Source organism: Coregonus clupeaformis, chromosome 15, assembly GCF_020615455.1.
Source record: "Coregonus clupeaformis isolate EN_2021a chromosome 15, ASM2061545v1, whole genome shotgun sequence".
NCBI classification, from domain to species: Eukaryota; Metazoa; Chordata; class Actinopteri; order Salmoniformes; family Salmonidae; genus Coregonus; species Coregonus clupeaformis.
Window position 1 is genome coordinate 42,294,136 of NC_059206.1, and position 24,188 is coordinate 42,318,323.

The following is a 24,188-nucleotide window of genomic DNA, read 5'->3' on the forward strand; positions in this document are numbered from 1 at the left end:
TCACTAGGTCCCCACGTGTGGTTCTTGTGATCATTTTGACCCCACGGGGTGAGATCTTGCGTGGAGCCCCAGATCGAGGAAGATTATCAGTGGTCTTGTATGTCTTCCATTTCCTAATAATTGCTCCCACAGTTGATTTCTTCAAACCAAGCTGGTTACCTATTGCAGATTCAGTCTTCCCAGCCTGGTGCAGGTCTACAATTTTGTTTCTGGTGTCTTTGGTCTTGGCCATAGTGGAGTTTGGAGTGTGACTGTTTGAGGTTGTGGACAGGTGTCTTTTATACTGATAACAAGTTAAAACAGGTGCCATTAATACAGGTAACGAGTGGAGGACAGAGGAGCCTCTTAAAGAAGAAGTTACAGGTCTGTGAGAGCCAGAAATCTTGCTTGTTTGTAGGTGACCAATACTTATTTTCCACCATAATTTGCAAATAAATTCATTAAAAATCCTACAATGTGATTTTCTGGAGAAAAAAATTCTCAATTTGTCTGTCATAGTTGACGTGTACCTATGATGAAAATTACAGGCCTCTCTCATCTTTTTAAGTGGGAGAACTTGCACAATTGGTGGCTGACTAAATTATTTTTTCCCCCACTGTATAACACACGTCTTTCCGAATTTGGTCGGGTCACCCAAAAAGTTACATATTGTAGCTTAAAAATTGTAAAAATACATTTTAAAAATGCTTCTTAGCAAAGAGCAATTTCTAAAGCAAGAATATTTGTAGGACTGTCTGGGAGTGGTCTGAGTGGGGAGGGGAAAACTAGCTCTTATTAGCAGAGAGGTTTGGAACTCTCTTATTTACATTTTAGTCATTTAGCAGACGCTCTTATCCAGAGTGCTCACAGGAGCTCAAAGGCACATTGACATGTTTTTCACCTAGTCGGCTCAGGGAATCAAACCAGCGACCTTTCGGTTAATAGCCCGATGCTCTTAACCGCTAGGCTACCTACCTAATTTAACTATGTCACCTGGCAGGCCAAAACTCCATCCGACCCAAACAGGCTGAAATTTCAGGCAGTCTTATCAAACTTCTCTTACCCTAAAGGGGCATTATCATCATTTTCAAAGTTTTATTCCAATCTCATAGTCTGGAAATATATATATAAAACACAGTAGAATTGACATTTTAAGGTTGTGACCAATATTGGTTGTTTAAATCTATCAAAGGTAGATAAATGTACAGACCATCAGTGGTCTTGTTGCACTACATGCATTGAGTAAAGGAAAAAGGGGTACATTTACATTTACATTTACGTCATTTAGCAGACGCTCTTATCCAGAGCGACTTACAAATTGGTGCATTCACCTTATAGCCAGTGGGATCACCCCGTGGGGTACTTATGGTATAGCTGGCTCTGTTCATTCATGATGATTCATTTAGGAATTTAAACAAATCTGACGGAGTTGCCCAAATCTCCTGACAAATTTTTTAGGAATCACAGTTTGAGATAAAAAAATAAAAAAAAGTCACAGAGGGTTATTTCAACAAACGACATAGTATCTTTTTCCAGTTAATATTCATTACTGTCAGTTTTTAGAATTTTAAACACTTTTTTTAAGAGTTTGAAATTGGGATCCTTTGCTCCGGGCATTTCCGGGCATAGAACGACATGGAAGTGAATAATGTAAAAAATATTTAGAAAATTCCACTAAATGTATTTTATTTATCTCAAATAATGCATAATGACGTTTCCCTGCCAGACAAGGATTGTCCTGACTTTCAAGAATCCCTGATTTAGTTATTGAATTAGGCCTCCTCCAGGATCCATTTAATCTGTGTATGTGAAACCTGTTCATAGAAACCTGCTCCTTGTCCAAAACTTAAAAGGTTATCCTTATAAAGCCCATTAGAGCACCTCTGTAACATTATCAATGCTGTAATGTCGCTCAATTTCACCTAAGAGTCAATTCTCTGTGTTCATTTAGATAGGAAGCTCACTCTTTGTTTAGGGAACAGGTGTGTGCCTTTGTCTGTGTGTACATGTGGATATATTTATGGAGGTGGGGGCATTGAGTAACTAATTATCGTTCTCATCAATAGTGTAAAACTGATAAGAGTGGTTGTTACCAATGACATTACTAAATTAGTACATCACTGCAAGGCTCACCATGAACATGTCATAATACGATTATAGCTGTTCTACACATTGGTTAGAGAGTATAGATTACTAGAGTAGATGAGACTGTTCCTGTCATAAAACGGTTACAGTATACTGTAGCTGCACTGCACTTGTATGAAGAAATCATGGTCAGGAATTTTCCCATCCTTGCTTCTCATCATTTTAGATAATGAGTTTTCCCATTATTCCATGATTTTTCAGGCTATTATTCCACATCACCCATCTGTTTTTTCTCCCAGGTGTAATATGGAAGTGTTGAGCTGAACATGGGGTCCCTACTGTCACAGTTTGGTCTGGAGTGTGGGGAGAAGGAAGTGAAAGGCGAGTTAAATTACCTGCTGATGTCTGGTCCCAACGCTGGTGCAGAGTTTATTATTTTACTGCCACACCTGTGATCAGACTATCTGTGTCCCAGCCGTAAAGTGTGCTAAAGCCAGAGTTTATTTGTGGTAAGGTTGATGCTTTTAATGCAACACCTGTGATCTTTAAATGATGTTGTGTTTCCACCTACAGAGGAAGAAAGACACCTGCGAGCAAATGACAGAGAACTCAACTTGTCTTACAAGTATGCTGTGAGTACTGGGCTTGATTATTCATTCCAAGCCAATGTTTACATAATGTGTGTCTGTGTATACGTTGTATGCATGTTATATACTGTATGTTTTCATGTGTATTTGTCACAGTAACACGTTCCCCTCTTGCTCCCCATACAGGACAATGCCATCAAAACCTCCAAATACAACATCTTCACCTTTCTCCCGCTCAATCTGTTTGAGCAGTTCCAAAGACTGGCCAATGCCTACTTCCTCTTCCTCCTCTGTCTCCAGGTAACCCTTACACAGTCTTATAATGCAGCCACTCTAAGCCTTGTCCTCTCAGTGCTGCACAGGGCTGAGGCCTGTAGACAAATTGCACTGGGACTGTAGGCCTACATACTATACCTTCTAGGACAACATCAGTATGAGACAATGTACATGTGATTGGACATTTTCACTGGCTTTCAACAGACATCAGATATGCTTCTCTGAACTCATTTGTTTTAGACTAATGATAATATCTTATCCAGTTATCTTTCAGCTTATCCACACAAATCAAGGAAATTGTTGTACACATTTTCAAACTCCTGAAATATACAAAAAACGTACATAGACTCTGAGTGCAAATGTGTATTTCTTCATAGTATCCACATAAGCTCCTTCATGCCAATGGAGCTGGCTTTATATAGAGTAATATACACTGAGTGTACAAAACATTAAGGACACCTTCCTAATTTTAAGTTGCACCCCCCGCTTTGCCTTCAGAACAGCCTCAATTCGTCGGGGCATGGACCCTACAAGGTGTCGAAAGCGTTCCACAGGGATGCTGGCCCATGTTGACTCCAATGACACAGTTGTGTCAAGTTGGCTGAATGTACTTTGGGTGGTGGACCATTCTTGATACACATGGGAAACTGTTGAGCGTAAAAAACCCAACAGCGTTGCAGTTCTTGACACAAACCGGTGCGCCTGGCACCTACTGTACTACCATACCCCGTTCAAAGGCACTTAAATATTTTGTCTTGCCCATTCACCTTCTAAATGGCACACATACACAATCTATGTCTCAGTTGTTTCAAGGTTTAAAAGTCCTTCTTTAATCCGTCTCCTCCCCTTCATCTACACTGATTAATGTGGATTTAACAAGTGACATCAATAAGGGATCATAGCTTTCACTTGGATTCACCTGGTCAGTCTATGTCATGAAACAAAACAAAGTATGAAAATGTATGCACTCACTACTGTAAGTCGCTCTGGATAAGAGTGTCTGGTAAATAATATGTCATTTAGCAGACGCTTTTATCCAAAGCGACTTACAGTCATGTGTGCATACATTTTTACGTATGGGTGGTCCACAATGACTACAATGTAAAATGGAATGGATAGAGCAAGTGTTCTTAATGTTTTGTACACTCTGTGTATGGTACAGCAGCAGAAAGGTGAGTCCCTGCTGATGTTTTGTCTCTCCTGGCTCCTCTCAGCTCATCCCAGAGGTCTCGTCCCTGTCCTGGTACACCACCGTGGTCCCCCTGGTCCTGGTGCTCTCCATGACCATGGCCAAGGACGGCAGCGACGACATGGTGAGCTCAACATCTACTAACTACAGTATTAAGACCGCATGCAGGAGATGGTCCACATAGACCTGTTTGTTCTCACAATTATGTAGATGTCCTGGTCTCCAAATCCTCATTCTCTTTCCATTTCCTTCACCTGTGTAGAACAGACACATATGTGACAAACAGGTAAACAACCGGAAGGTGGAAGTCCTCATCGATGGAGAGTGAGTATTTTCCTTTTGTGTAAACTAGGTTCTCAGTGCTTGGAAAGTGCTTGAATGTCACAGATTAGCTACAGTCTTGAGAGGGAGAGGCTATAAGGATACTCCTGATGCCCAAAGTTGATGACGTATGTGGCGCAGCTAGAGTTTAGTGGGGACGAACGGATTCGGTTCAGTCAGTCATCATAATGAGACCTCCTCAGCTAGCTTAGTTGATGCTTGTGGCTAGAAACTTCTGCGAGAATTTGAAACTTGTCTGCCGATGTTGGGACTTCGGAGAGTTTTCAGAATCATTCCGTTTTTATAGGAGTAATTGTTCGTTATTTTAAATAAAAATGTAGACGTTAATGCTGTAGTTGCAGGCTACATTTACAGTGAAAATCACTACAATAAATGTCCTTTAGCTGTCACCCTGATATTGGCTACACTATCTAGCTACTTCCCTCTCCTTAATGCAGGACAGTGGGCGGATAGGACACACTGTGCCAATTTCAAAGATTTTACTGAGTTACAGTTCATATGAGGAAATCAGTCAATTGAAATAAATTCATTAGGCCCTAATCTATGGATTTCACATGTCTGGGAATACAAATATGCATCTGTTGGTCACAGATATCTTTTAAAAAAGGTAGGGGCATGGATCAGAAAACCAGTCAGTATCTGGTGTAACCAGACACATCTCCTTCTCATAGAGTTGATCAGGCTGTTGATTGTGGCCTGTGGAATGTTGTCCCACTCTTCTTCAATGGCTGTGTGAAGTTGCTGGATATTGGTGGGAACTTGAACACGCTGTCGTACACGTCGATCAAGAGCATCCAAAACCTGCTCAATGGGTGACATGTCTGGCCACGGAAGAACTGGGACATCTTTAGCTTCCAGGAGTTGTGTACAGATCCTTGAGACATGGGGCCGTGCATTATTATGCTGAAACATGTAAGGGTTGGAGGTGTGACCCAGGTGCGGTGCAGGATAGACAGTAGGCAGTAAGCAGAGATGGTGAAACAAGGATCTTTACTGGTGGTCCCGAAGCCAGGATACAAAATTACGTACTTATGACGATAAAAGAAAGGCGGGGCAAATACGTTTCCAAAAACAGGCTGACAGCCAAAATAAGAAATAGTAATAACTACGACTGAAATAATAAAGAAACAGGGAGAAATTTCTCGAGTACCTGTACATACGTCTCCGATCAGACACTGATTAGTACTGCTGAGCATAGAGAAACCAACAGAGAAAAATGGGAAGTGAGGGCATAAATACACAGGTGAACAGGTAGACACAGGTGACACCAATAGGATCATGATTAGTCCAGACTGCCCGGTACAGTTGAAACCGGGATTCATCCGTGAAGAGCACACTTCTCCAGCGTGCCAGTGGCCATCGAAGGTGAGCATTTGCCCACTGAACTCGGTTACGACGCTGAACTGTAGTCAGGTCACGACACTATTGAGGACGACGAGCACGCAGATGAGCTTCCCTGAGACGGTTTCTGACAGTTTGTGCAGAATTCTTCAGTTGTGCAAAGCCACAGTTTCATTAGCTGTCCGGGTGGCTGGTCTCAGACGGTCCCGCAGGTGAAGAAGGTAGGGGCGGCAGGTAGCTTAGTGGTTAAGAGCGTTGTGCCAGTAACCGAAAGGTCGCTGGTTCTAATCCCCGAGCCGACTAGGTGAAAAATCTGTCGATGTGCCCTTGAGCAAGGCACTTAACCCTAATTGCTCCTGTAAGTCGCTCTGGATAAGAGCGTCTGCTAAATGACTAATTATTATAATTATTAAGAAGCCAAATGTGGAGGTCCTGGGCTGGCGTGCTTACACGTGGTCTGCGATTGTGAGGCCGGTTGGACGTACTGCCAAGTTCTCTAAAATAACGTTGGAGGCAACTTATGGTAGAGAAATTAACATTCAATTCTCTGGCAACAGCTCTGGTGGACATTGCTGCAGTCAGCATGCCAGTTGGACGCCCCCTCAAAACTTTAGACACCTGTGGCATTGTGTTGTGTGACAAAACGGAACATTTTAGAGTGGCCTTTTATTGTCCCCAGCACAAGGTGCACCTGTGTAATGATCATGCTATTTAATCAGTTTCTTCATATGCCACACATGTCAGGTGGGTGGAATGTCTTGGCAAAGGAGAAATGCTAACTAACAGGGATGTAAACAAATTTGTGAACAACATTTTAGAGAAATTAGCTTTTTGTGCATATGGGACATTTATGGGATCTTTTATTTCAGCTAATGAGACATGGGACCAACACTTTACATGTTGCTTTTATATTTTTGTTCAGTTACTGAATCCATTAGTCTCCACTCGACTCTCAACTGCACAACATACGTTGTTAGCGTTCTCAAACACCAGAGGTCACTGTAACCTTGCTTTTGCGCTGTGTCATTACATTCTTGCTCTTTTCAGACTTAAGAGGGAAAGGTGGATGGATGTTCAAGTTGGGGACATCATCAAGCTGGAGAATAATCAGTTTGTCACGGTAAGGATGGAGGTGGTAGAGGTGTTTGTGGAGGGTGATAAGGTCACAGGGCAGATGTACATCAGAAATACAATCAGCCAGTGTATTTCACCAGTCATTCTACAAAATAGAAAATCTAACATTTATATTTCAAGTAAGTCATCATTTATTGGGTTTCACAATAACATTCTGTAGTGCTCTCTTGCTTTCTCTCTCTCACTCTCAATTTTTTTTATATCACTCCTTCTCCAGGCTGATCTTCTGTTGCTGTCCAGCAGTGAGCCTCTCAACCTCGTCTACATAGAAACAGCAGAACTAGATGGGTGTGTCTCTGTGTGTTCCATGCGTGCATGTGTTTGCATGTTTGTGTGTGTACCTTTGACACCAGAGATATTTCACTGCATGCTTTTATTGTATCAGCTCTCTGTGTTTCTCATCCTACTCTCTTCCTCCTTTAGAGAAACTAACTTGAAGGTGAAGCAGGCCCTGACTGTGACAGGGAAGCTGGAGGATAGCGAAGAGAAACTGGCCAGCTTCAATGGTAAGACTGGAAAAATGGATAGATTGTTATGGCTTAAATGTCTAGATTGTATTATTTAGAATACTCTTAACTGTTCATCAGTCACTGTTATATAGTCCCTGAACCTCTCTGTACCTGTGTAGGTGAGGTGCGCTGTGAGCCTCCCAACAACCGCCTTGATAAGTTCACTGGCACCCTGACCCTGAAGGGAGAGACGTACTCCCTGGATAATGAGAGGATCCTGCTGAGAGGCTGCACTCTGAGGAACACCCAGTGGTGCTTCGGCCTGGTCGTCTTTGGAGGTGAGCCCTTTCAGTCCACATGATGGCAGAGACATAACCTAACAGGTTAGGGTGTCCCTTTACATGGCCAAAACGTTCATTTAAAAAAATCCTCAACTGATGATAGATCTATTCATTCTTTTAGGTCCAGACACCAAGCTGATGCAGAACTGCGGAAGGACCACATTCAAACGGACCAGCATTGACCGCCTCATGAATGTGCTGGTGCTGAGTGTGAGTATGAGTATTATACACACACACACACATACACACACACACACACACACATACACACACATACATACACACACACCTCTTAACTGTTGTGTTTGGTCTTCCAGATCTTTGGTTTCCTGGCGATTATGTGTTTAATCCTGGCCATTGGGAATGGGATCTGGGAATACCAGGACGGCTCTAAGTTCGCTGCCTTCCTGCCCAAGGGGGTTAACGCTCCCTTCTCAGCCTTCCTCACCTTCTGGTCCTACATCATAATCCTCAACACTGTGGTTCCTATATCTCTCTACGTCAGGTCAGTGCACTTCATATATTCTATAGGAGTTTCAAATATATATTTTTGCTATTTTTATAATAAAACAAAATATAGAAATGATAATGTGTCCAGCTCGCTAATAATCACTGAAATGAAAGCTAGACAGTCAGGGAGCATAGACAATAAAAAAAAAAAATAGATAGATGACAATTTTTTGCACATTTTGAGGGCGAGGAAATATAACCAATTTACAGTGCGGCCCTCCGGATCTCGTTGAAGACTGATTGTGGCAAAATGAGTTTGACACCCCTGATCTAGCCATTCACTGCATGTGCATCTCTATGTGTCTCTATGTGTGCCTTTGATGACAGGACTGCATCACCACTAATCATCAAAGTGAATTGATTGAATTTCTTTCTCTCTCTCTTTCGTTCTCTTCCTCCTGTGTATTGAGTGCAGTGTGGAGATAATTCGCCTGGGGAACAGTTTCTACATAGACTGGGACAGGAAGATGTATTATCCCAAGAGTGACACGCCTGCCGAGGCCAGAACCACCACGCTCAACGAGGAGCTGGGCCAGATCAAATACATCTTCTCTGACAAGACAGGAACTCTCACACAGAACATCATGACCTTCAACAAGTGCTCCATCAACGGAAAGTCCTATGGTGAGGCCTGGTGCTGGAATACACACATATAAACAGTTATCATGTGTTTACACACACAAATACATTAAGACATAATTTAATACACATAGGCTCCTATCACTCACTGTACCATGCAACTGACTAAATGTGCTTCTGTTCTCCAGGGGAGTTGTTGGACTTTTCAGGACAAAGAGTTGAGATTAATGAGGTGAGAGGAGGAACATGGTGTGTTGGGTTTATGGATTTAATGTATGAAAGAAAATCTCTAAGGCCCTTTCTTTGGCAGTAAGTCCTTACATTCCGTGGCACAAATATTCCTAACCCTCTTTTTCTCTCTCCGGTAGAAAACAGAGAAGGTGGACTTCTCTTGGAACAACTTGGCTGACCCAAAGTTCTGTTTCCATGACCACAGCCTGGTGGAGGTGGTGAGGGAGGGAAACCCTGAGGTGCAGGCCTTCTTCCGCCTGCTGGCACTGTGCCACACCGTCATGCCCGAGGAGAAGAAGGAGGGTGAGCAAGTGCATCCTGCTGGATTCACATGTTATTGCATTGGTGTGGGTGACTATGGAGGCTTGAGGAAGAAGTTGTACCTCACCACAGACCTATGCCTATCCCTTAATGGGAGAACTATCTGTGTTATCAGTGGTTGGGACAACTTCTATCTACTCCATAGGCTAGACTAGTCTGGGTACCAGTCCTTTTAGCTAACATTCCACTCTTTGCCATTCCTCTGGCAAATGACAGGCGTGGCAAAGAGTGGAATGTTAGCTAAAAAGACTGGTACCCAGACTAAGGCTAGACACGGTGACAAATAAATCACTCCATTGTGATCTTCTAGGTGAGTTGTACTACCAGGCCCAGTCACCAGATGAGGGAGCTCTGGTCACAGCAGCCAGGAACTTTGGATTTGTGTTCCGCTCTCGTACGCCAGAGAGCATCACTGTGATGGAGATGGAAGAGCTGGTCACCTACGAGCTGCTGGCTGTTCTGGACTTCAACAATGTCCGAAAGAGGATGTCGGTCATCGGTGAGTCCAACCAACACTAACCATTATGCCTTTAGAATTATTAGGAAATATGTTCTGAAATCATAGCTATCTGGAATGATCTGAATGATATGAAGAATATATTAATCTATAACAGTTGTTCAAACTTTGGTGGGTTTATAGTAAGCGGTTGACTTGAAACCAAATCTGATTATATCTTGTATGGCCCCAAGTGCGCAGTCCGGAGGGCAAGATAACTCTGTACTGTAAGGGAGCAGACACCATCATCTTTGAGAGACTGAACCCTTCCTGCAGCAACCTAATGGAGGTCACCACCGAGCACCTCAATGTGAGTAACCAGTCTGTCTGTGTCTGTGTCTGTGTGTGTTTGTGTGTGTGTGTGTGTGTTTAGCATTATGTACTTCTTGTGGACCGTGTGAATATACACTACCGTTCAAAAGTTTGGGGTCACTTAGAAATGTCCTTGTTTTCAAAAGAAAGCAATTTTTTTGTCCATTAAAATAACATAAAATTGATCAGAAATACAGTGTAGACATTTTAAATGTTGTAAATGGCTATTGTAGCTGGAAACGGCTGATTTTTAATGGAATATCTACATAGGCGTACAGAGGCCCATTATCAGCAACCATCAGTCCTGTGTTCCAATGGCACGTTGTGTTTGCTAATCCAAGTTTATCATTTTAAAAAGCTAATTGATCATTAGAAAACCCTTTTGCAATTATGTTAGCACAGCTGAAAACTGTTGTGCTGATTAAAGAAGCAATACAACTGGCCTTCTTGAAACTAGTTGAGTATCTGGAGCATCAGGTATTGTGGGTTCGATTACAGGCTCAAAATGGCCAGAAACAAATAACTTTCTTCTGAAACGCATCAGTCTGTTCTTGTTCTGAGAAATTAAGGCTATTCCATGCGAGAAATTGCCAAGAAACTGAAGATCTCGTACAACGCTGTGTCCTACTCCCTTCACAGAACAGCCCAAACTGGCTCTAACCAGAATAGAAAGAGGAGTGGGAGGCCCCGGTGCACAACTGAGCAAGAGGACAAATACATTAGAGTGTCTAGTTTGAGAAACAGACGCCTCACAGGTCCTCAACTGGCAGCTTCATTAAATAGTACCCGCAAAACAAAGCCACATCTCAGACTGGCCAATAAAAATAAAAGATTAAGATGGGCAGTCTGAGATATGGCATTTTCTTTGCAACTCTGCCTAGAAGGTCAGCATCCCAGAGTCGCCTCTTCACTGTTGACGTTGAGACTGGTGTTTAGCAGGTGGGGCCTCCCACTCCTCTTTCTATTCTGGTTAAAAGGACCAGCTGCCATCATGTCAGTGATTCCCTCGTTAACACAGGTGAGAGTGTTGACGAGGACAAGGCTGGAGATCACTCTGTCATGCTGATTGAGTTAGAATAACAGACTGGAAGCTTTAAAAGGAGGGTGGTGCTTGAAATCATTGTTCTTCCTCTGTTAACCATGGTTACCTGCAAGGAAACACGTGCCATCATCATTGCTTTGCACAAAAAGGGCTTCACAGACAATGATATTGCTGCTAGTAAGATTGCACCTAAATCAACCATTTATCATCAAGAACTTCAAGGAGAGAGGTTAAATTGATGTGAAGAAGGCGTCAGGGCACCCAAGAAAGTCCAGCAAGCGCCAGGACCGTCTCCTAAAGTTGATTCAGCTGCGGGATCGGGGCACCACCAATGCAGTGCAGAGCTTGCTCAGGAATGGCAGAAAGCAGGTGTGAGTGCATCTGCACGCACAGTGAGGCGGAGACTTTTGGCCTGGTGTCAAGAAGGGCAGCAAAGAAGCCAATTCTCTCCAGGAAAAACATCAGGGACAGACTGATATTCTGCAAAAGATACAGGGATTGGACTGCTGAGGACTGGGGTAAAGTCATTTTCTCTGATGAATCCCCTTTCCAATTGTTTGGGGCATCCGGAAAACACCTTGTCCGGAGAAGACAAGGTGAGCGCTAACATCAGTCCTGTGTCACGCCAACAGTAAAGCATCCTGAGACCATTCATGTGTGGGGTTGCTTCTCAGCCAAGGGAGTGGGCTCACTCACAATTTTGCCTAAGAACACAGCCATGAATAAAGAATGGTACCAACACATCCTCCGAGAGCAACTTCTTCCAACCATCCAAGAACAGTTTGGTGACGACCAATGCCTTTTCCAGCATGATGGAGCACCTTGCTATAAGGCAAAAGTGATAACTAAGTGGCTCTGGGAACAAAACAACGACATTTTGGGTCCATGGCCAGGAAGCTCCCCAGACCTTAATCCGATTGAGAACTTGTGGTCGATCCTCAAGAGGCGGGTGGACAAACAAAAACCCACAAATTCTGACAAACTACAAGCATTGATTATGCAAGAATGGGCTGCCATCAGTCAGGATGTGGCCCAGAAGTTAATTGACAGCATGCCAGGGCGGATTGCAGAGGTCTTGAAAAAGAAGGGTCAACACTGCAAATATTGACTCTTTGCATAAACTTAATTTAATTATCAATAAAAGCCTTTGACACTTATGGAATTCTTGTAATTATACCTCAGTATACCATAGTAACATCTGACAAAAATATCTCATAACACTGAAGCAGCGAACTTTGTGAAGACCAATACTTGTGTCGTTCTCAAAACTTTTGACCACGACTGTATATAACATTTTACAAGATTGACTATATCCTGTGTCCAACCCTGTACATGTGTATAGGATTATTACTCTAAACTGTTCCATTGACAGGAGTATGCTGGGGAGGGTCTGCGTACGCTGGCTCTAGCCTACAAGGACATAGACCCAGAGTATATGGCAGACTGGAAACTGCGCCACCATGAGGCCAACACTGCCATGGACGAGAGGGAGGAGAAGCTGGATGCGCTCTATGAGGAGATAGAGAAAGGCCTGCTGGTGTGTACCACAGAAAAATATATCATTTCAATGTCTTATCAAAAGCCCTACAAGACAATCTACTAGCATAGACTGACTCTTACTGAATCTTACCGTTTGTACCGGTATGTGTGTGTAGCTGTTAGGTTCCACTGCCGTAGAGGATAAGCTACAGGATGGAGTGCCCCAGACCATCGAACAGCTCTCCAAAGCCGACATCAAGATCTGGGTGCTCACTGGAGACAAGCAAGGTGGGTTATCGTCCTTAGAATACACTATCAATAGGCAAAAAAAAATCTCTGGCACTTCCTGATTCTCTTTTCTCTCTGTCGGAACAGAAACAGCAGAGAATATTGGCTACTCCTGCAACATGTTGAGAGAGGAGATGAATGAGGTTTTCATTGTGTCGGCAAACACAGCAGAGGAAGTCAGAAAGGAACTCCAGTGAGTCCACAGACAGACTATTGACAATCACATTCCTAGCTTGAAGCACCACAGTAAGGCAACATGTAAAAGTATCTCCCTCTCCCTTTCTACCTGACCAGGACTGCGAGGAGGAAGATGACACCTGATGGAACAGAGGAACCTACTGTCAAGAAGAGTAGAAGTGGCCTATTTTGTCTTATAAAGATGGAGACAGTGGTGGATGAGCCGGTGAATGGAGAGTACGCTATGGTGATTAACGGACACAGTCTGGTAAGGACAAGGACCCTGGTGGGTCACAGGACAAGTTACTGTAAACATTACATATTCTGAGCCCTGATTGACAGATGTTATAATAACGTTTTTAAATGATGATCGTATAATATAAAAAATCTATGTTTTAAAATTTATAAAACATTTTTAAAAAAGGAGGAATCTATTGGTTATAGCGATGAAAATCGCTGTCTTGATGGCTTGTGTCAATCCTTGTGTGTTTGTGGTTCTTGCGAAAACAGGACGTGTTCCAACACTATGGAATTGTTCCAATATTTCATGAACGCCCCATCCCGCCCCATCTCACTCTCCCCCCTCCATCCCTCTCCCTTCTCCTTCTCCCCCCTCCATCCCTCTCCCTTCTCCCTCTCCCTCCCTCTCCCTTCTCCCTCTCCCCCCTCCATCCCTCTCCCTTCTCCCTCTCCCCCCCTCCATCCCTCTCCCTTCTCCCTCTCCCCCCTCCATCCCTCTCCCTTCTCCCTCTCCCCCTCCATCCTTCTCCCTCTCCCCCCTCCATCCCTCTCCCTTCTCCCTTCTCCCTCTCCCCCTCCATCCCTCTCCCTCCTCCCTCTCCCCCGCCATCCCGCCCCATCTCACTCTCCCCCCTCCAATTCAATTTCAATTTCAATTTAAGGGCTTTATTGGCATGGGAAACGTATGTTAACATTGCCAAAGCAAGTGAAGTAGATAGTAAACAAAAGTGAAATAAACAATAAATATTAACAGTAAACATTACACTCACAAAAGTTCCAAAAGAATAAAGACATTTCAAATGTCATGTTATGTATATATACAGTGTTGTAACAATGTGCAAATAGTTAAAGTACAAATGGGAAAATAAATAAACATAAATATGGGTTGTATGTACAATGGTGTTTGTTCTTCACTGGTTTTCCTTTTCTTGTGGCAACAGGTCACAAATCTAGCTGCTGTGATGGCACACTGTAGTTTTTCACCCAGTAGATAAGGGAGTTTATCAAAATTGCCTTTGTTTTCGAATTCTTTGTGGATCTCTGTAAACTGAGGGAAATATGTGTCTCTAATATGGTCATACATTTGGCAGGAGGTTAGGAAGCGCAGCTCAGTTTCCACCTCATTTTGTGGGCAGTGTGCACATAGCCTGTCTTCTCTTGAGAGCCAGGTCTGCCTACGGCAGCCTTTCTCAATAGCAAGGCTATGCTCACTGAGTCTGTACATAGTCAAAGCTTTCCTTAAGTTTGGGTCAGTCACAGTGGTCAGGTATTCTGCGACTGTGTACTCTCTGTTTAGGGCCAAATAGCATTCTAGTTTGCTCTGTTTTTTTGTAAATTCTTTGCAATGTGTCAAGTAATTCTCTTTTTGTTTTCTCATGATTTGGTTGAGTCTAATTGTGTTGTTGTTGTTGTCCTGGGGCTCTGTGGGGTCTGTTTGTGTTTGTGAACAGAGCCCCAGGACCAGGCTTTGTTATGGAAGGTTTGGGAATCGCTTCCTTTTAAGTGGTTATAGAATTGAACAGCTCTTTTCTGAATTTTGATAATTAGCGGGTATCGGCCTAATTCTGCTCTGCATGCATTATTTGGTGTTTTCGTTGTACACAGAGGATATTTTTCCAGAATTCTGCATGCAGAGTCTCAATTTTGTGTTTGTCCCATTTTGTGAATTCTTGGTTGGTGAGCGGACCCCAGACCTCATAACCATAAAGGGCAATGAGTTCTATATCTGATTCAAGTATTTTTAGCCAGATCCTAATTGGTATGTCGAATTTTATCTTCCTTTTGATGGCATAGAAGGCCCTTCTTCTTCTCTCAGATCGTTCACAGCTTTGTGGAAGTTACCTGTGGCGCTGATGTTTAGGCCGAGGTATGTATAGTTTTTTGTGTGCTCTAGGGCATTGGTGTCTAGATGGAATTTGTATTTGTGGTCCTGGCAACTGGACCTTTTTTGGAACACTATTATTTTTGTATTACTGAGATTTACTGTCAGGGCCCAGGTCTGACAGAATCTGTGCAGAAGATCTAGGTACTGCTGTAGGCCCTCCTTGGTTGGTGACAGATGCACCAGATCATCAGCAAACAGTAGACATTTGACTTCAGATTCTAGTAGGGTGAGGCCGGGTGCTGCAGACTGTTCTAGTGCCCTCGCCAATTCATTGATATACATGTTGAAGAGGGTGGGGCTTAAACTGCATCCATGTCTCACCCCACGGCCCTGTGGAAAGAAATGTGTGTGTTTTTTGCCAATTTTAACCACACACTTGTTGTCTCCTCCATCCCTCTCCCCCCTCCATCCCTCTCCCTCCTCCCTCTACCCCAAGGCCTTTGCCCTGGAGAAGGACATGGAGATGGAGCTGCTGCGGACGGCGTGTATGTGTCAGACAGTGATCTGCTGCAGGGTGACTCCACTGCAGAAGGCCCAGGTGGTGGAGCTGGTGAAGAAGTACAAACAGGCAGTGACTCTGGCCATCGGCGACGGGGCCAATGACGTCAGCATGATCAAGGGTAGGAGGGAGATGGGGAGACTGGAGAGCGAATCCGATTATATGAACTAGTTAAATACTGGGACAGTGTTGAAGTATCCTGATCCTGATGCTAAAGGTTTGACTGCTATTATATGATTCCTCTAATCAACTCATACACACAAGCACACACTCATCCTCTCACTCTCTCTCTCCCTCCACCCCTCTCTCTTTCCCTCTCTTCCGCTCTCTCCTCCTCCAGCTGCTCATATAGGGGTGGGCATATCAGGTCAGGAGGGTATGCAGGCGGTGCTCTCCAGTGATTACTCCTTCGCTCAGTTCCGCTACCTGCAACGCCTCCTGCTGGTGCATGGCCGCTGGTCCTACCTGAGGATGTGCAAGTTCCTGCGCTACTTCTTCTACAAGAACTTCACCTTCACCTTTGTCCACTTCTGGTACGGCTTCTTCTGCGGTTTTTCAGCACAGGTGAGACAAAAATGCACACACAGACAGATAGAGGCATGAGTGAAAAGCTGTCTGAGGTTCCTCTTTTTGTCAAGCAAAGAAAGTATGTTTTGGTTCATTTAGTAAATTATATTTTCACTAGTGCCAGGGGTTTTTCCTGAGCACATGACCAGGCCAGGAAAAACTCTGTCATGTATGTTATGTGTGTATGCTGTGTTGTTTTCCCCACAGACGGTGTATGACGAGTGGTTCATCACCCTGTATAACCTAGTTTACACAGCTCTACCTGTGCTCAGCTTAAGTCTTTTTGACCAGGTAATCATAGTGACATATCTGACATATCTGTAATGTACGTCAGTGGCATATTATTCACACCAAGTATTTATTCCAATGTATGTACTTAAGATGTTTGTATTCACGTGTTTCTCTTTAGGATGTGAATGACCGGTGGAGTTTCCAGTATCCCCAGCTCTACGCTCCAGGCCAGCTGAACCAGTTCTTCAGTAAGAGGGCCTTTGTCTACACGGTGTTACACAGCGGCTACAGCTCCCTGGTCCTCTTCTTCATCCCCTGGGCAGCCATGCACGACACGGTCCGAGATGACGGCAAAGACATTGTGGACTACCAGTCCTTCGCCCTGCTGGCCCAGACCTGCCTGCTCATCGCCGTCAATATACAGGTAAGTAGGGGGAGAGCATTGACTTATGATACGACATTCAGTTTGTGGTGGTACATGAATGTCCTGTGAATTCATGTTGGGTGGGGTTTCAGCTGAGGCGAAACCATGTCCACATAAATACACACACACACACACACACACACACAGACACACATAGTAACAGAGTCTGAGGTAGCTGCATGTGTCTTTGTTAAAGCTGGGTCTGGACACCCATTATTGGACAGCAATGAACCAATTTTTCCTGTGGGGCAGTCTGTCTGTGTACTTTGCTGTCATATTCACCATGTACAGCAATGGCATGTTCCTCATCTTCACCTCCTCCTTCCCCTTCATTGGTGAGTAGTACCCTTCAGCACCCCCCATCCATCCACCTCCTCTCCCTTCATAATTCATGCCTTTCTATCTGAACGTTTGGTAGTACTGTGGTGTGTGTGTTCATAGGTATGTCAGTCGGTGACATCATCTGTCAGTATTTGTTACAGTATCTGTCACTATGTAGGCAAGTATCTGTATCTGAATGCATGTTGTCATGCTGTACTGTATGTAACAGGCACAGCCAGGAACTCCCTGAACCAGCCCAACGTGTGGCTGACCATGCTACTCACCTCCATCCTCTGTGTGCTTCCCGTGGTGGCATACCGGTTCCTGCGCATTCTGCTGTGGCCCACTATCAATGACAAGGTCAGAGGTCGAGGGTCAACATATTTGTCATTGGCATAGAAGATTCACAAATTATTACTTTTCCCTCACTGTCTCTCTCATTTCTCCCCATCCCTCCCCCTCTAGGTGAGGTACAAGGAGAGACAGAACAAGGTGCTGCCCCCTGCCCCTCGCCGTGTCCAAGCCCGCCGCACCAGTACCCGCCGGTCAGGCTATGCCTTCTCCCACGCCCAGGGTTACGGTGACCTGGTGACCTCAGGCAAGTTTCTGCGGAGGACCCCAAAGAGCCGGACATCCCTCTTCTCCCAGACAGACTCCCCATTGGTCCAGACCCAGCCTCAGTACTACAACACCATCAGTGAGCAGGAGGAGCCACCACTGAGTCCCTAGGACAGATGACTTAACAGAGCACACAGTGTTCAGGTCATTCATGTCTGAAAACCCTCACTTAATCCATTCCAAACATCTATCAAATATCAATCAGCCATGTTTCTGTGAAACACTTGAACACTAGATTTCCACTGATTTGAGAATGTCTAACATTCTTCGTCTGGATAAAAAATAAATAAAGGACAACCCCAAGGCTAAATTCAGCATTTAGTGCATGGCATAGAATTAATAATTAAAATACTGTAATTTAATAGGATCTCTATGGTGCCAGGCATATTTTCAAGATGTATGTGTAAGTACTTGTAACTGTGAAAAAACTATTGGTGATACAGCAACAATATCATGCTGGGCATTAGTTAAAATGATAATTATGTGGTATGATGTTCAAGATTTTACAATGCAGATTTATAATGTTTTATTATAGATGTATAACTGAAATGTAGTTATTCTTGAGTCATAATTGTGTTATTATATGATTTGTTGAGAATCTTGGACAAACTTTCTTTGAATATTGTTCAACTGACATTCTAGTGAATTGTCTGTACTCAGGGTCTTTGAGTTATGTATGATACTGTACATGAGATTATTATTTGAGATATCATGGGTGCATTATGTCAATCATAGCCTATATCTGACTAACTGATTTATCTTAGTAGACCTTAGTATACTTATTTTTTAAATATTTGTTGGACCTACATTAAGTTTTAATCGTTTTTTTAAATCTGGGAATAATGTAATTTATTTGTAATGTATTCATGTATGGTCTTTATTGTATGACAGTGTGAAATTATTCTCAATCACTGAAACACGAATCATTGACACTCTCTAATATGATTTGAATTATGTACTTTTTCAGCATTGTAGGCTACAGCCATAATAAATGTTTGATATTTTTGTATGCCTTTTGTCTTTGTGATTGTTGTTTTTAATCATTGATAATGTTTAAGTAGGCTAGTCTAAATAGCCTACTTTTATTTCTATTCGATATTGTTTGAGTGGCAAGTCCTGCGCTGTGAACATTGGACAGACACGTTCTGACGCAAATATACTGTATACCGCTGACCGGTCTGGCCTCTGTTTTCGCCAGCACTGGAAGCGCGGCGCCCTGACTGTTGGAAAGAAGGAACTGTCCTGCAACGGTTGGAACTATTGAACAATTTACAACATAATTATCGATTGAAGCCTTCAAACTACCTGCATCACCAACCGTATGTATGTTTAATGTTGTTTATTTTACGTAATACATCAGCATTCGAGGGGCGCATGTTTTATTAATCATTCAATTAGATTTTGTTGAAGAGTTTTAAGGAAAAATATATTGTTATTCTTCTCAAGTTTATAATTTGAATATTGCATCCATTGTAACTTTATATTGAAAATTGGGAGTAGATTACAGTCAAGTTTTTACCTACGGCTGTTAGAATAACATGTAGGTTAGGAGATGCCTATGCGTAGGCTGTTCCACGATGCTCTCCTGACAAATGTAAATGCATTTCTTTGTTTTTTAATGCTGGAGTGTGTGTTCATTTTGAATGTTATTTAATGTAAACGGATTTAGGACATAGTAGTGCTACTGGCAAATGTTGGTCGTTTGTGTTGCGGTAGACTACTGGCATGATGCGATGACACGCTCACGTTCTGGGCTCCGCTGTCAGTCTCGCTTTCACACTCGCCCTATTTCACTCGCCTTCCCAATCTCTCATGCAGACCTTATGTCTGGAAAACTGTGAGTGATTTCATTGCAAACAGAAATTGTATTTGAATTAGGCTACATCATTTTGAATTTGTATTAGGATATAGAATTTGAATTTGTAATGCACAAATTGAATGATAGAATTCATAACTTGAACTTGTATTTCATGATTTGAAACTGAATTTAATGAATATTGCATTCCTTTAAAAATTCAATTTCAATTTAATTGAATATTCAAATTCAATATTTATATATTCAGTTTCAATATGATAAATATTGCATTTATTGTCTGTGTATCAAGTTTACAAACTATTATTTAATATATTAATTTGTTTCATATATTCAACTTCTCAGATGCATTCAGATTCAGTTTTCTAATTCAGTTATCTAAATTCCAATTCAAAACCAGAGACAACATCCTGGTACTTTGGCAGCCAGGAAAGGTAGAGGAGAACAGATATAATAAAACGCTCTCTGTGGTAAACAGACGTTTCTGGTGGTTTCTGAAGCTAATGTGGCATGTTTAATTTATTTCCTTCCTTATGAATTTGGCTCTACCATTTGAACCGTTTTGGTATATATGCTACTACGACCCCATTCCTGAAAGCTTAGACTCTCTGAAACATGGATGTGCTTTCTGTTCCCCTCTATGATGATCACATGCCGCGCAGGACACGTTAGAAGGGAGTGTCACAAAAAACACAATATGGCCCCCATAAGAATATAGTTGAATAGCCCTGTTATAACCCTCAGGATAGCCTTTCCACTCCCTATTCAATCTTGCTCCTGTGACTGACTGGGTTCAAACCAGGTCTCCTGCATGTCACAATGCATTCCAACCCAACGCGCTATTGAAAAAGACTTCCTTCAATGGCGCAAGGTGCGACACTTCAGGCTGAGGAGTGAGTTTCACAGATCCCCATCTGCTACATTCACCCCCAAACTCACTCCACATCGACCCCAGTGGTTAAACTGAGCGCAACTGTAGATCTGAGTCCAGTGGCACCATTGTAAAGGATGCCACGCTGCCTGCTTAGCGAGGACCGCTTCCCTCTGATTCAGTTCATAAGGAGACTCGAACTCAGGACTTCTGCCTCGTAAACACACGTGACCGCCCTCCTGAAGCATTCCAACCCATCGTGCTATTAAAAAATACCTTCTTTAATTGCGCAAGGAGCGACACTTTAGGCTGAGGAGTGAGTTTCACAGATACCCATCTGCTACACTAATACATGTTAGACGTGTTAGTTCCAAGTCTCCGGCAAGGGTAGTCATAAGGGTAATGTGACTGACTGGGTTAAGAATGTGTTAGCCTGCTGAGCTAAAGCCCAGGCATTGGTCCTGTTACTTGGATGGGTCTCTTCAAGGAGGAGGTCAAAGGGGGATGAAGTGTAACACAGGTAGTTTGGTGACCACGCTCGTGTGATGAGTACCTTGTCTGAGACCTGAAAAGTTGGATTGTCTGGCGCACAGGAGCCCTGAGTTAGAACCCCATCAGTCAAACTAACACATGTCTTTAGGTCTCAGGCAAGTGTCATGACTCTCCTTGGTGAGGCTCAAAGGTGCCAGATCAAAGTTGCAAATGGCTGACAGATAGCCAGACGCCCCCTCTCTCCCAAAGGAGAGGAGAGTGGGGAGTTGTGCCAGTTTTGACACCTTAACACCCGATCATAAATTATGTGCCGCAAACGGGTCTTTCTTGCCCTGCAGTATTGGGAAAGAAATCTCTTTGTTACAGAGAGACTTTTGCCGGCAAAACTTTTATGTCAATTAAAGTGGACGTTGGAACATTATTTCTGACATCCACATGTTTGGAATGGTCAGTGGGGACCTAAAGAATAATCATGTCATATTGTTTATCATTTTGTGATGTCATTAAGAATGGTATGAATATATAACTGTAACTCTGAAAGTGTACACATTCTAGTTATCAAGTTTACATCTAAATGTTGTATAAAATACAGTGAGGGAAAAAAGTATTTAATCCCCTGCTGATTTTGTACGTTTGCCCACTGACAAAGACATGATCAGTCTATAATTTTAATGGTAGGTTTATTTGAACAGTGAGACACAGAATAACACCAACAAAAGAAAAGAAAAACACATGTCAAGAATGTTATAAATTGATTTGCATTTTAATGAGGGAAATAAGTGAAGAAGATAAACTCACTAGACCAAAAAACATTGGCAGACTGATATTAGGTAATGAGTAATAAGTGACTGTTATCTTCTAAGAGTTTAATTCGGGAGATGATAACTCGTTAAACAACTTCTTCCTTAGTGCCCCAAATTCATAATGAGTTAATTGTTACATGATTAATTTAATTGAGTAACAATTAAACATAGTTAGTTGATTCGATAAATAACAGTCATCACATTAATGAAAGTTACGTCATGACACAAGGATGCTCATCACATGCATGGATCACCAAACCACCTCTGTTGCACTCTCATTAAATGGGGTGCACAGATCTGTCTGCTTCTGTTCGCCACAGAAACTGTTGTTGTGCAGTCTGATTTTGAACTCAGTCAGTTATATTGGTGACGTGATCTCTGAGTATGAGGTCAAAGGGGGGTGAAATGTAACTGAGGTGGTTCGATGACCACGCTCTTTTGATTAGTAACCTTGCTGGAGACTTTAAGAGTTGTGTTAGCTTCCTGAACTCATTCCTTTGAGCTTTAGCTAAGTGGGCTAACACAGTCTTGTGACATGCAGGAGGCCTGGTTCGACCCCAGTCAGTCACAAGAGCAAGACTAAATAGGGAGTGGAAACTGGAATGGCTATCCCTAGAAGGGCTATGACAGGGCTATTCAACTATTCAGCCAAATTGCGTTTTTGGCGACACTCCCTTCTGATGTGTCCTGCACGGCCTGTGATCATCATAGAGGGGAACAGAAAGTCTAAGCTTTCAGAAATGGGGTCATAATAGTTCAAGCCAAAACGGTTCAAACGCTAGAGCCAAATTCATAGGAAGAACATTTATTCAACATGCCACATTGGCTTCAGAAACCGCCAGAAGCTTTGTTTACCACAGAGAGAGTTTTTTTCGATCTGTTCCCCTCTACCTTTCCTGGCTGCCAAAGTACCAGGATGTTGTCTCTGGTTTTGAATCGGAATATAGAGAACTGAATTTGAAAACAGAATCTGAATGCATCGAGAAGTTAAATGTATGAAACTTTAATAAACTTGACATAATAGTTTGTAAACTTGATACACAGACAATGAATGCAATACCTGCCAATATATAAATATTGAATTTGAATATTCAATTAATTGAAATTGAATTTTAAAATTGATTGCAATATTTATTAAATTCAGTTTCAAATCATGAAATACAAGTTCGAATTATGAATGATATTAATCAATTTGTGCATTACAAATTCTAAAATTCAAATTCAATATCCTACTACAAATTCAAAATTATGTAATTCAAATACAATTTCTGTTCGCATTGAAATTGCTCCATAACACACACACACACACACACACACACACACACACACACACACACACACACACACACACACACACACACACACACACACACACACACACACACACACACACACACACACACACACACACACACACACACACACACACACACACACACACACACACACACACACACACACTTACCCTAAACCTAACTTTAACCCTAACCTTAACCCCAAAACCTAACATTAACCCTAAACCTACTCCTAACCCTAACCATAAAACTAACCCTAGCTCCTAACCCTAACCCTAAACCTAAACCTAATTCTAACCCTAACACTAATTCTAACCTTAACCCTAAACCCCATAGAAATAGCATTTGACCTTGTGGGGACCAACAAAATGTCCCCAGTTGGTCCAATTTTTTTCCGTTTACTACTCTTGTGGGGACTTCTGTTCCCCACAAGTATAGTTAAACATGTACACACACACACAAACACACACACACACACACACACACACACACACACACACACACACAGTTTTTCTTCCACTCTGTTTCATAAATATTCTGTTGAAATGACTGAACATAGTATTTTTTACCTTGCCAATTCCGTATTACCCCTACCTTACAACAATTATTTTCACAGAATATAGGCCAAGCTGTGCACCATAATGTCTTCTGTACAGCCCTCCAACTGCTCATTACAGAGAAACAAATTTTATAGAAACAGACAACAACAACTCAAGTTTGTCATCTTGATCTGTCTTCCACTAGACCACAGCCTCAGATTCCAGGGCTAAGAACAGAATAGTGAGTTGTCTGTGTATCTCATGTTACCACAATTTCTTCTCTCATATGAGATGGATTAGTAGAATTGACAGAAATGTTGCCACTGCAATAGTTGGGGCTAATCACATCAGGTTGATCTGGTTTCCTGTAATATTCCTGTATCCAGGCCACAGTGAGTCTTTGCTCCACTAGTTTGTGTCTATTAGGAGCCA

The 24,188-nt window shown here is 42.6% G+C and overlaps 1 protein-coding gene across 2 annotated transcripts in view; it reads left to right on the forward strand.

Moving 5' to 3' along the window:
• LOC121582424 (phospholipid-transporting ATPase ID-like) overlaps positions 1–18,952 on the forward strand; it is a 34,149-nt gene extending 15,197 nt beyond the window's left edge. The window contains exons 2-28 of one of the 2 annotated variants that reach the window (XM_041898187.2): positions 2,364–2,445; positions 2,638–2,696; positions 2,838–2,951; positions 4,142–4,240; positions 4,379–4,440; positions 6,847–6,919; positions 7,151–7,221; positions 7,357–7,439; positions 7,562–7,720; positions 7,845–7,933; positions 8,041–8,228; positions 8,649–8,857; positions 9,001–9,044; positions 9,181–9,346; positions 9,675–9,863; positions 10,055–10,170; positions 12,587–12,751; positions 12,870–12,981; positions 13,069–13,174; positions 13,276–13,426; positions 15,720–15,903; positions 16,123–16,346; positions 16,557–16,640; positions 16,759–17,004; positions 17,201–17,339; positions 17,555–17,685; positions 17,791–18,952. In XM_041898187.2, coding sequence (XP_041754121.2) covers positions 2,391–2,445; positions 2,638–2,696; positions 2,838–2,951; positions 4,142–4,240; positions 4,379–4,440; positions 6,847–6,919; positions 7,151–7,221; positions 7,357–7,439; positions 7,562–7,720; positions 7,845–7,933; positions 8,041–8,228; positions 8,649–8,857; positions 9,001–9,044; positions 9,181–9,346; positions 9,675–9,863; positions 10,055–10,170; positions 12,587–12,751; positions 12,870–12,981; positions 13,069–13,174; positions 13,276–13,426; positions 15,720–15,903; positions 16,123–16,346; positions 16,557–16,640; positions 16,759–17,004; positions 17,201–17,339; positions 17,555–17,685; positions 17,791–18,054 — 3,582 coding nt within the window. In that variant the 5' untranslated portion in view covers positions 2,364–2,390 and the 3' untranslated portion in view covers positions 18,055–18,952. The remainder of the gene's footprint in view (positions 1–2,363; positions 2,446–2,637; positions 2,697–2,837; positions 2,952–4,141; positions 4,241–4,378; positions 4,441–6,846; positions 6,920–7,150; positions 7,222–7,356; positions 7,440–7,561; positions 7,721–7,844; positions 7,934–8,040; positions 8,229–8,648; positions 8,858–9,000; positions 9,045–9,180; positions 9,347–9,674; positions 9,864–10,054; positions 10,171–12,586; positions 12,752–12,869; positions 12,982–13,068; positions 13,175–13,275; positions 13,427–15,719; positions 15,904–16,122; positions 16,347–16,556; positions 16,641–16,758; positions 17,005–17,200; positions 17,340–17,554; positions 17,686–17,790) is intronic. The other variant, XM_045225148.1, reaches the window with a different exon arrangement.
• Positions 18,953–24,188: the final 5,236 nt, after the last annotated feature.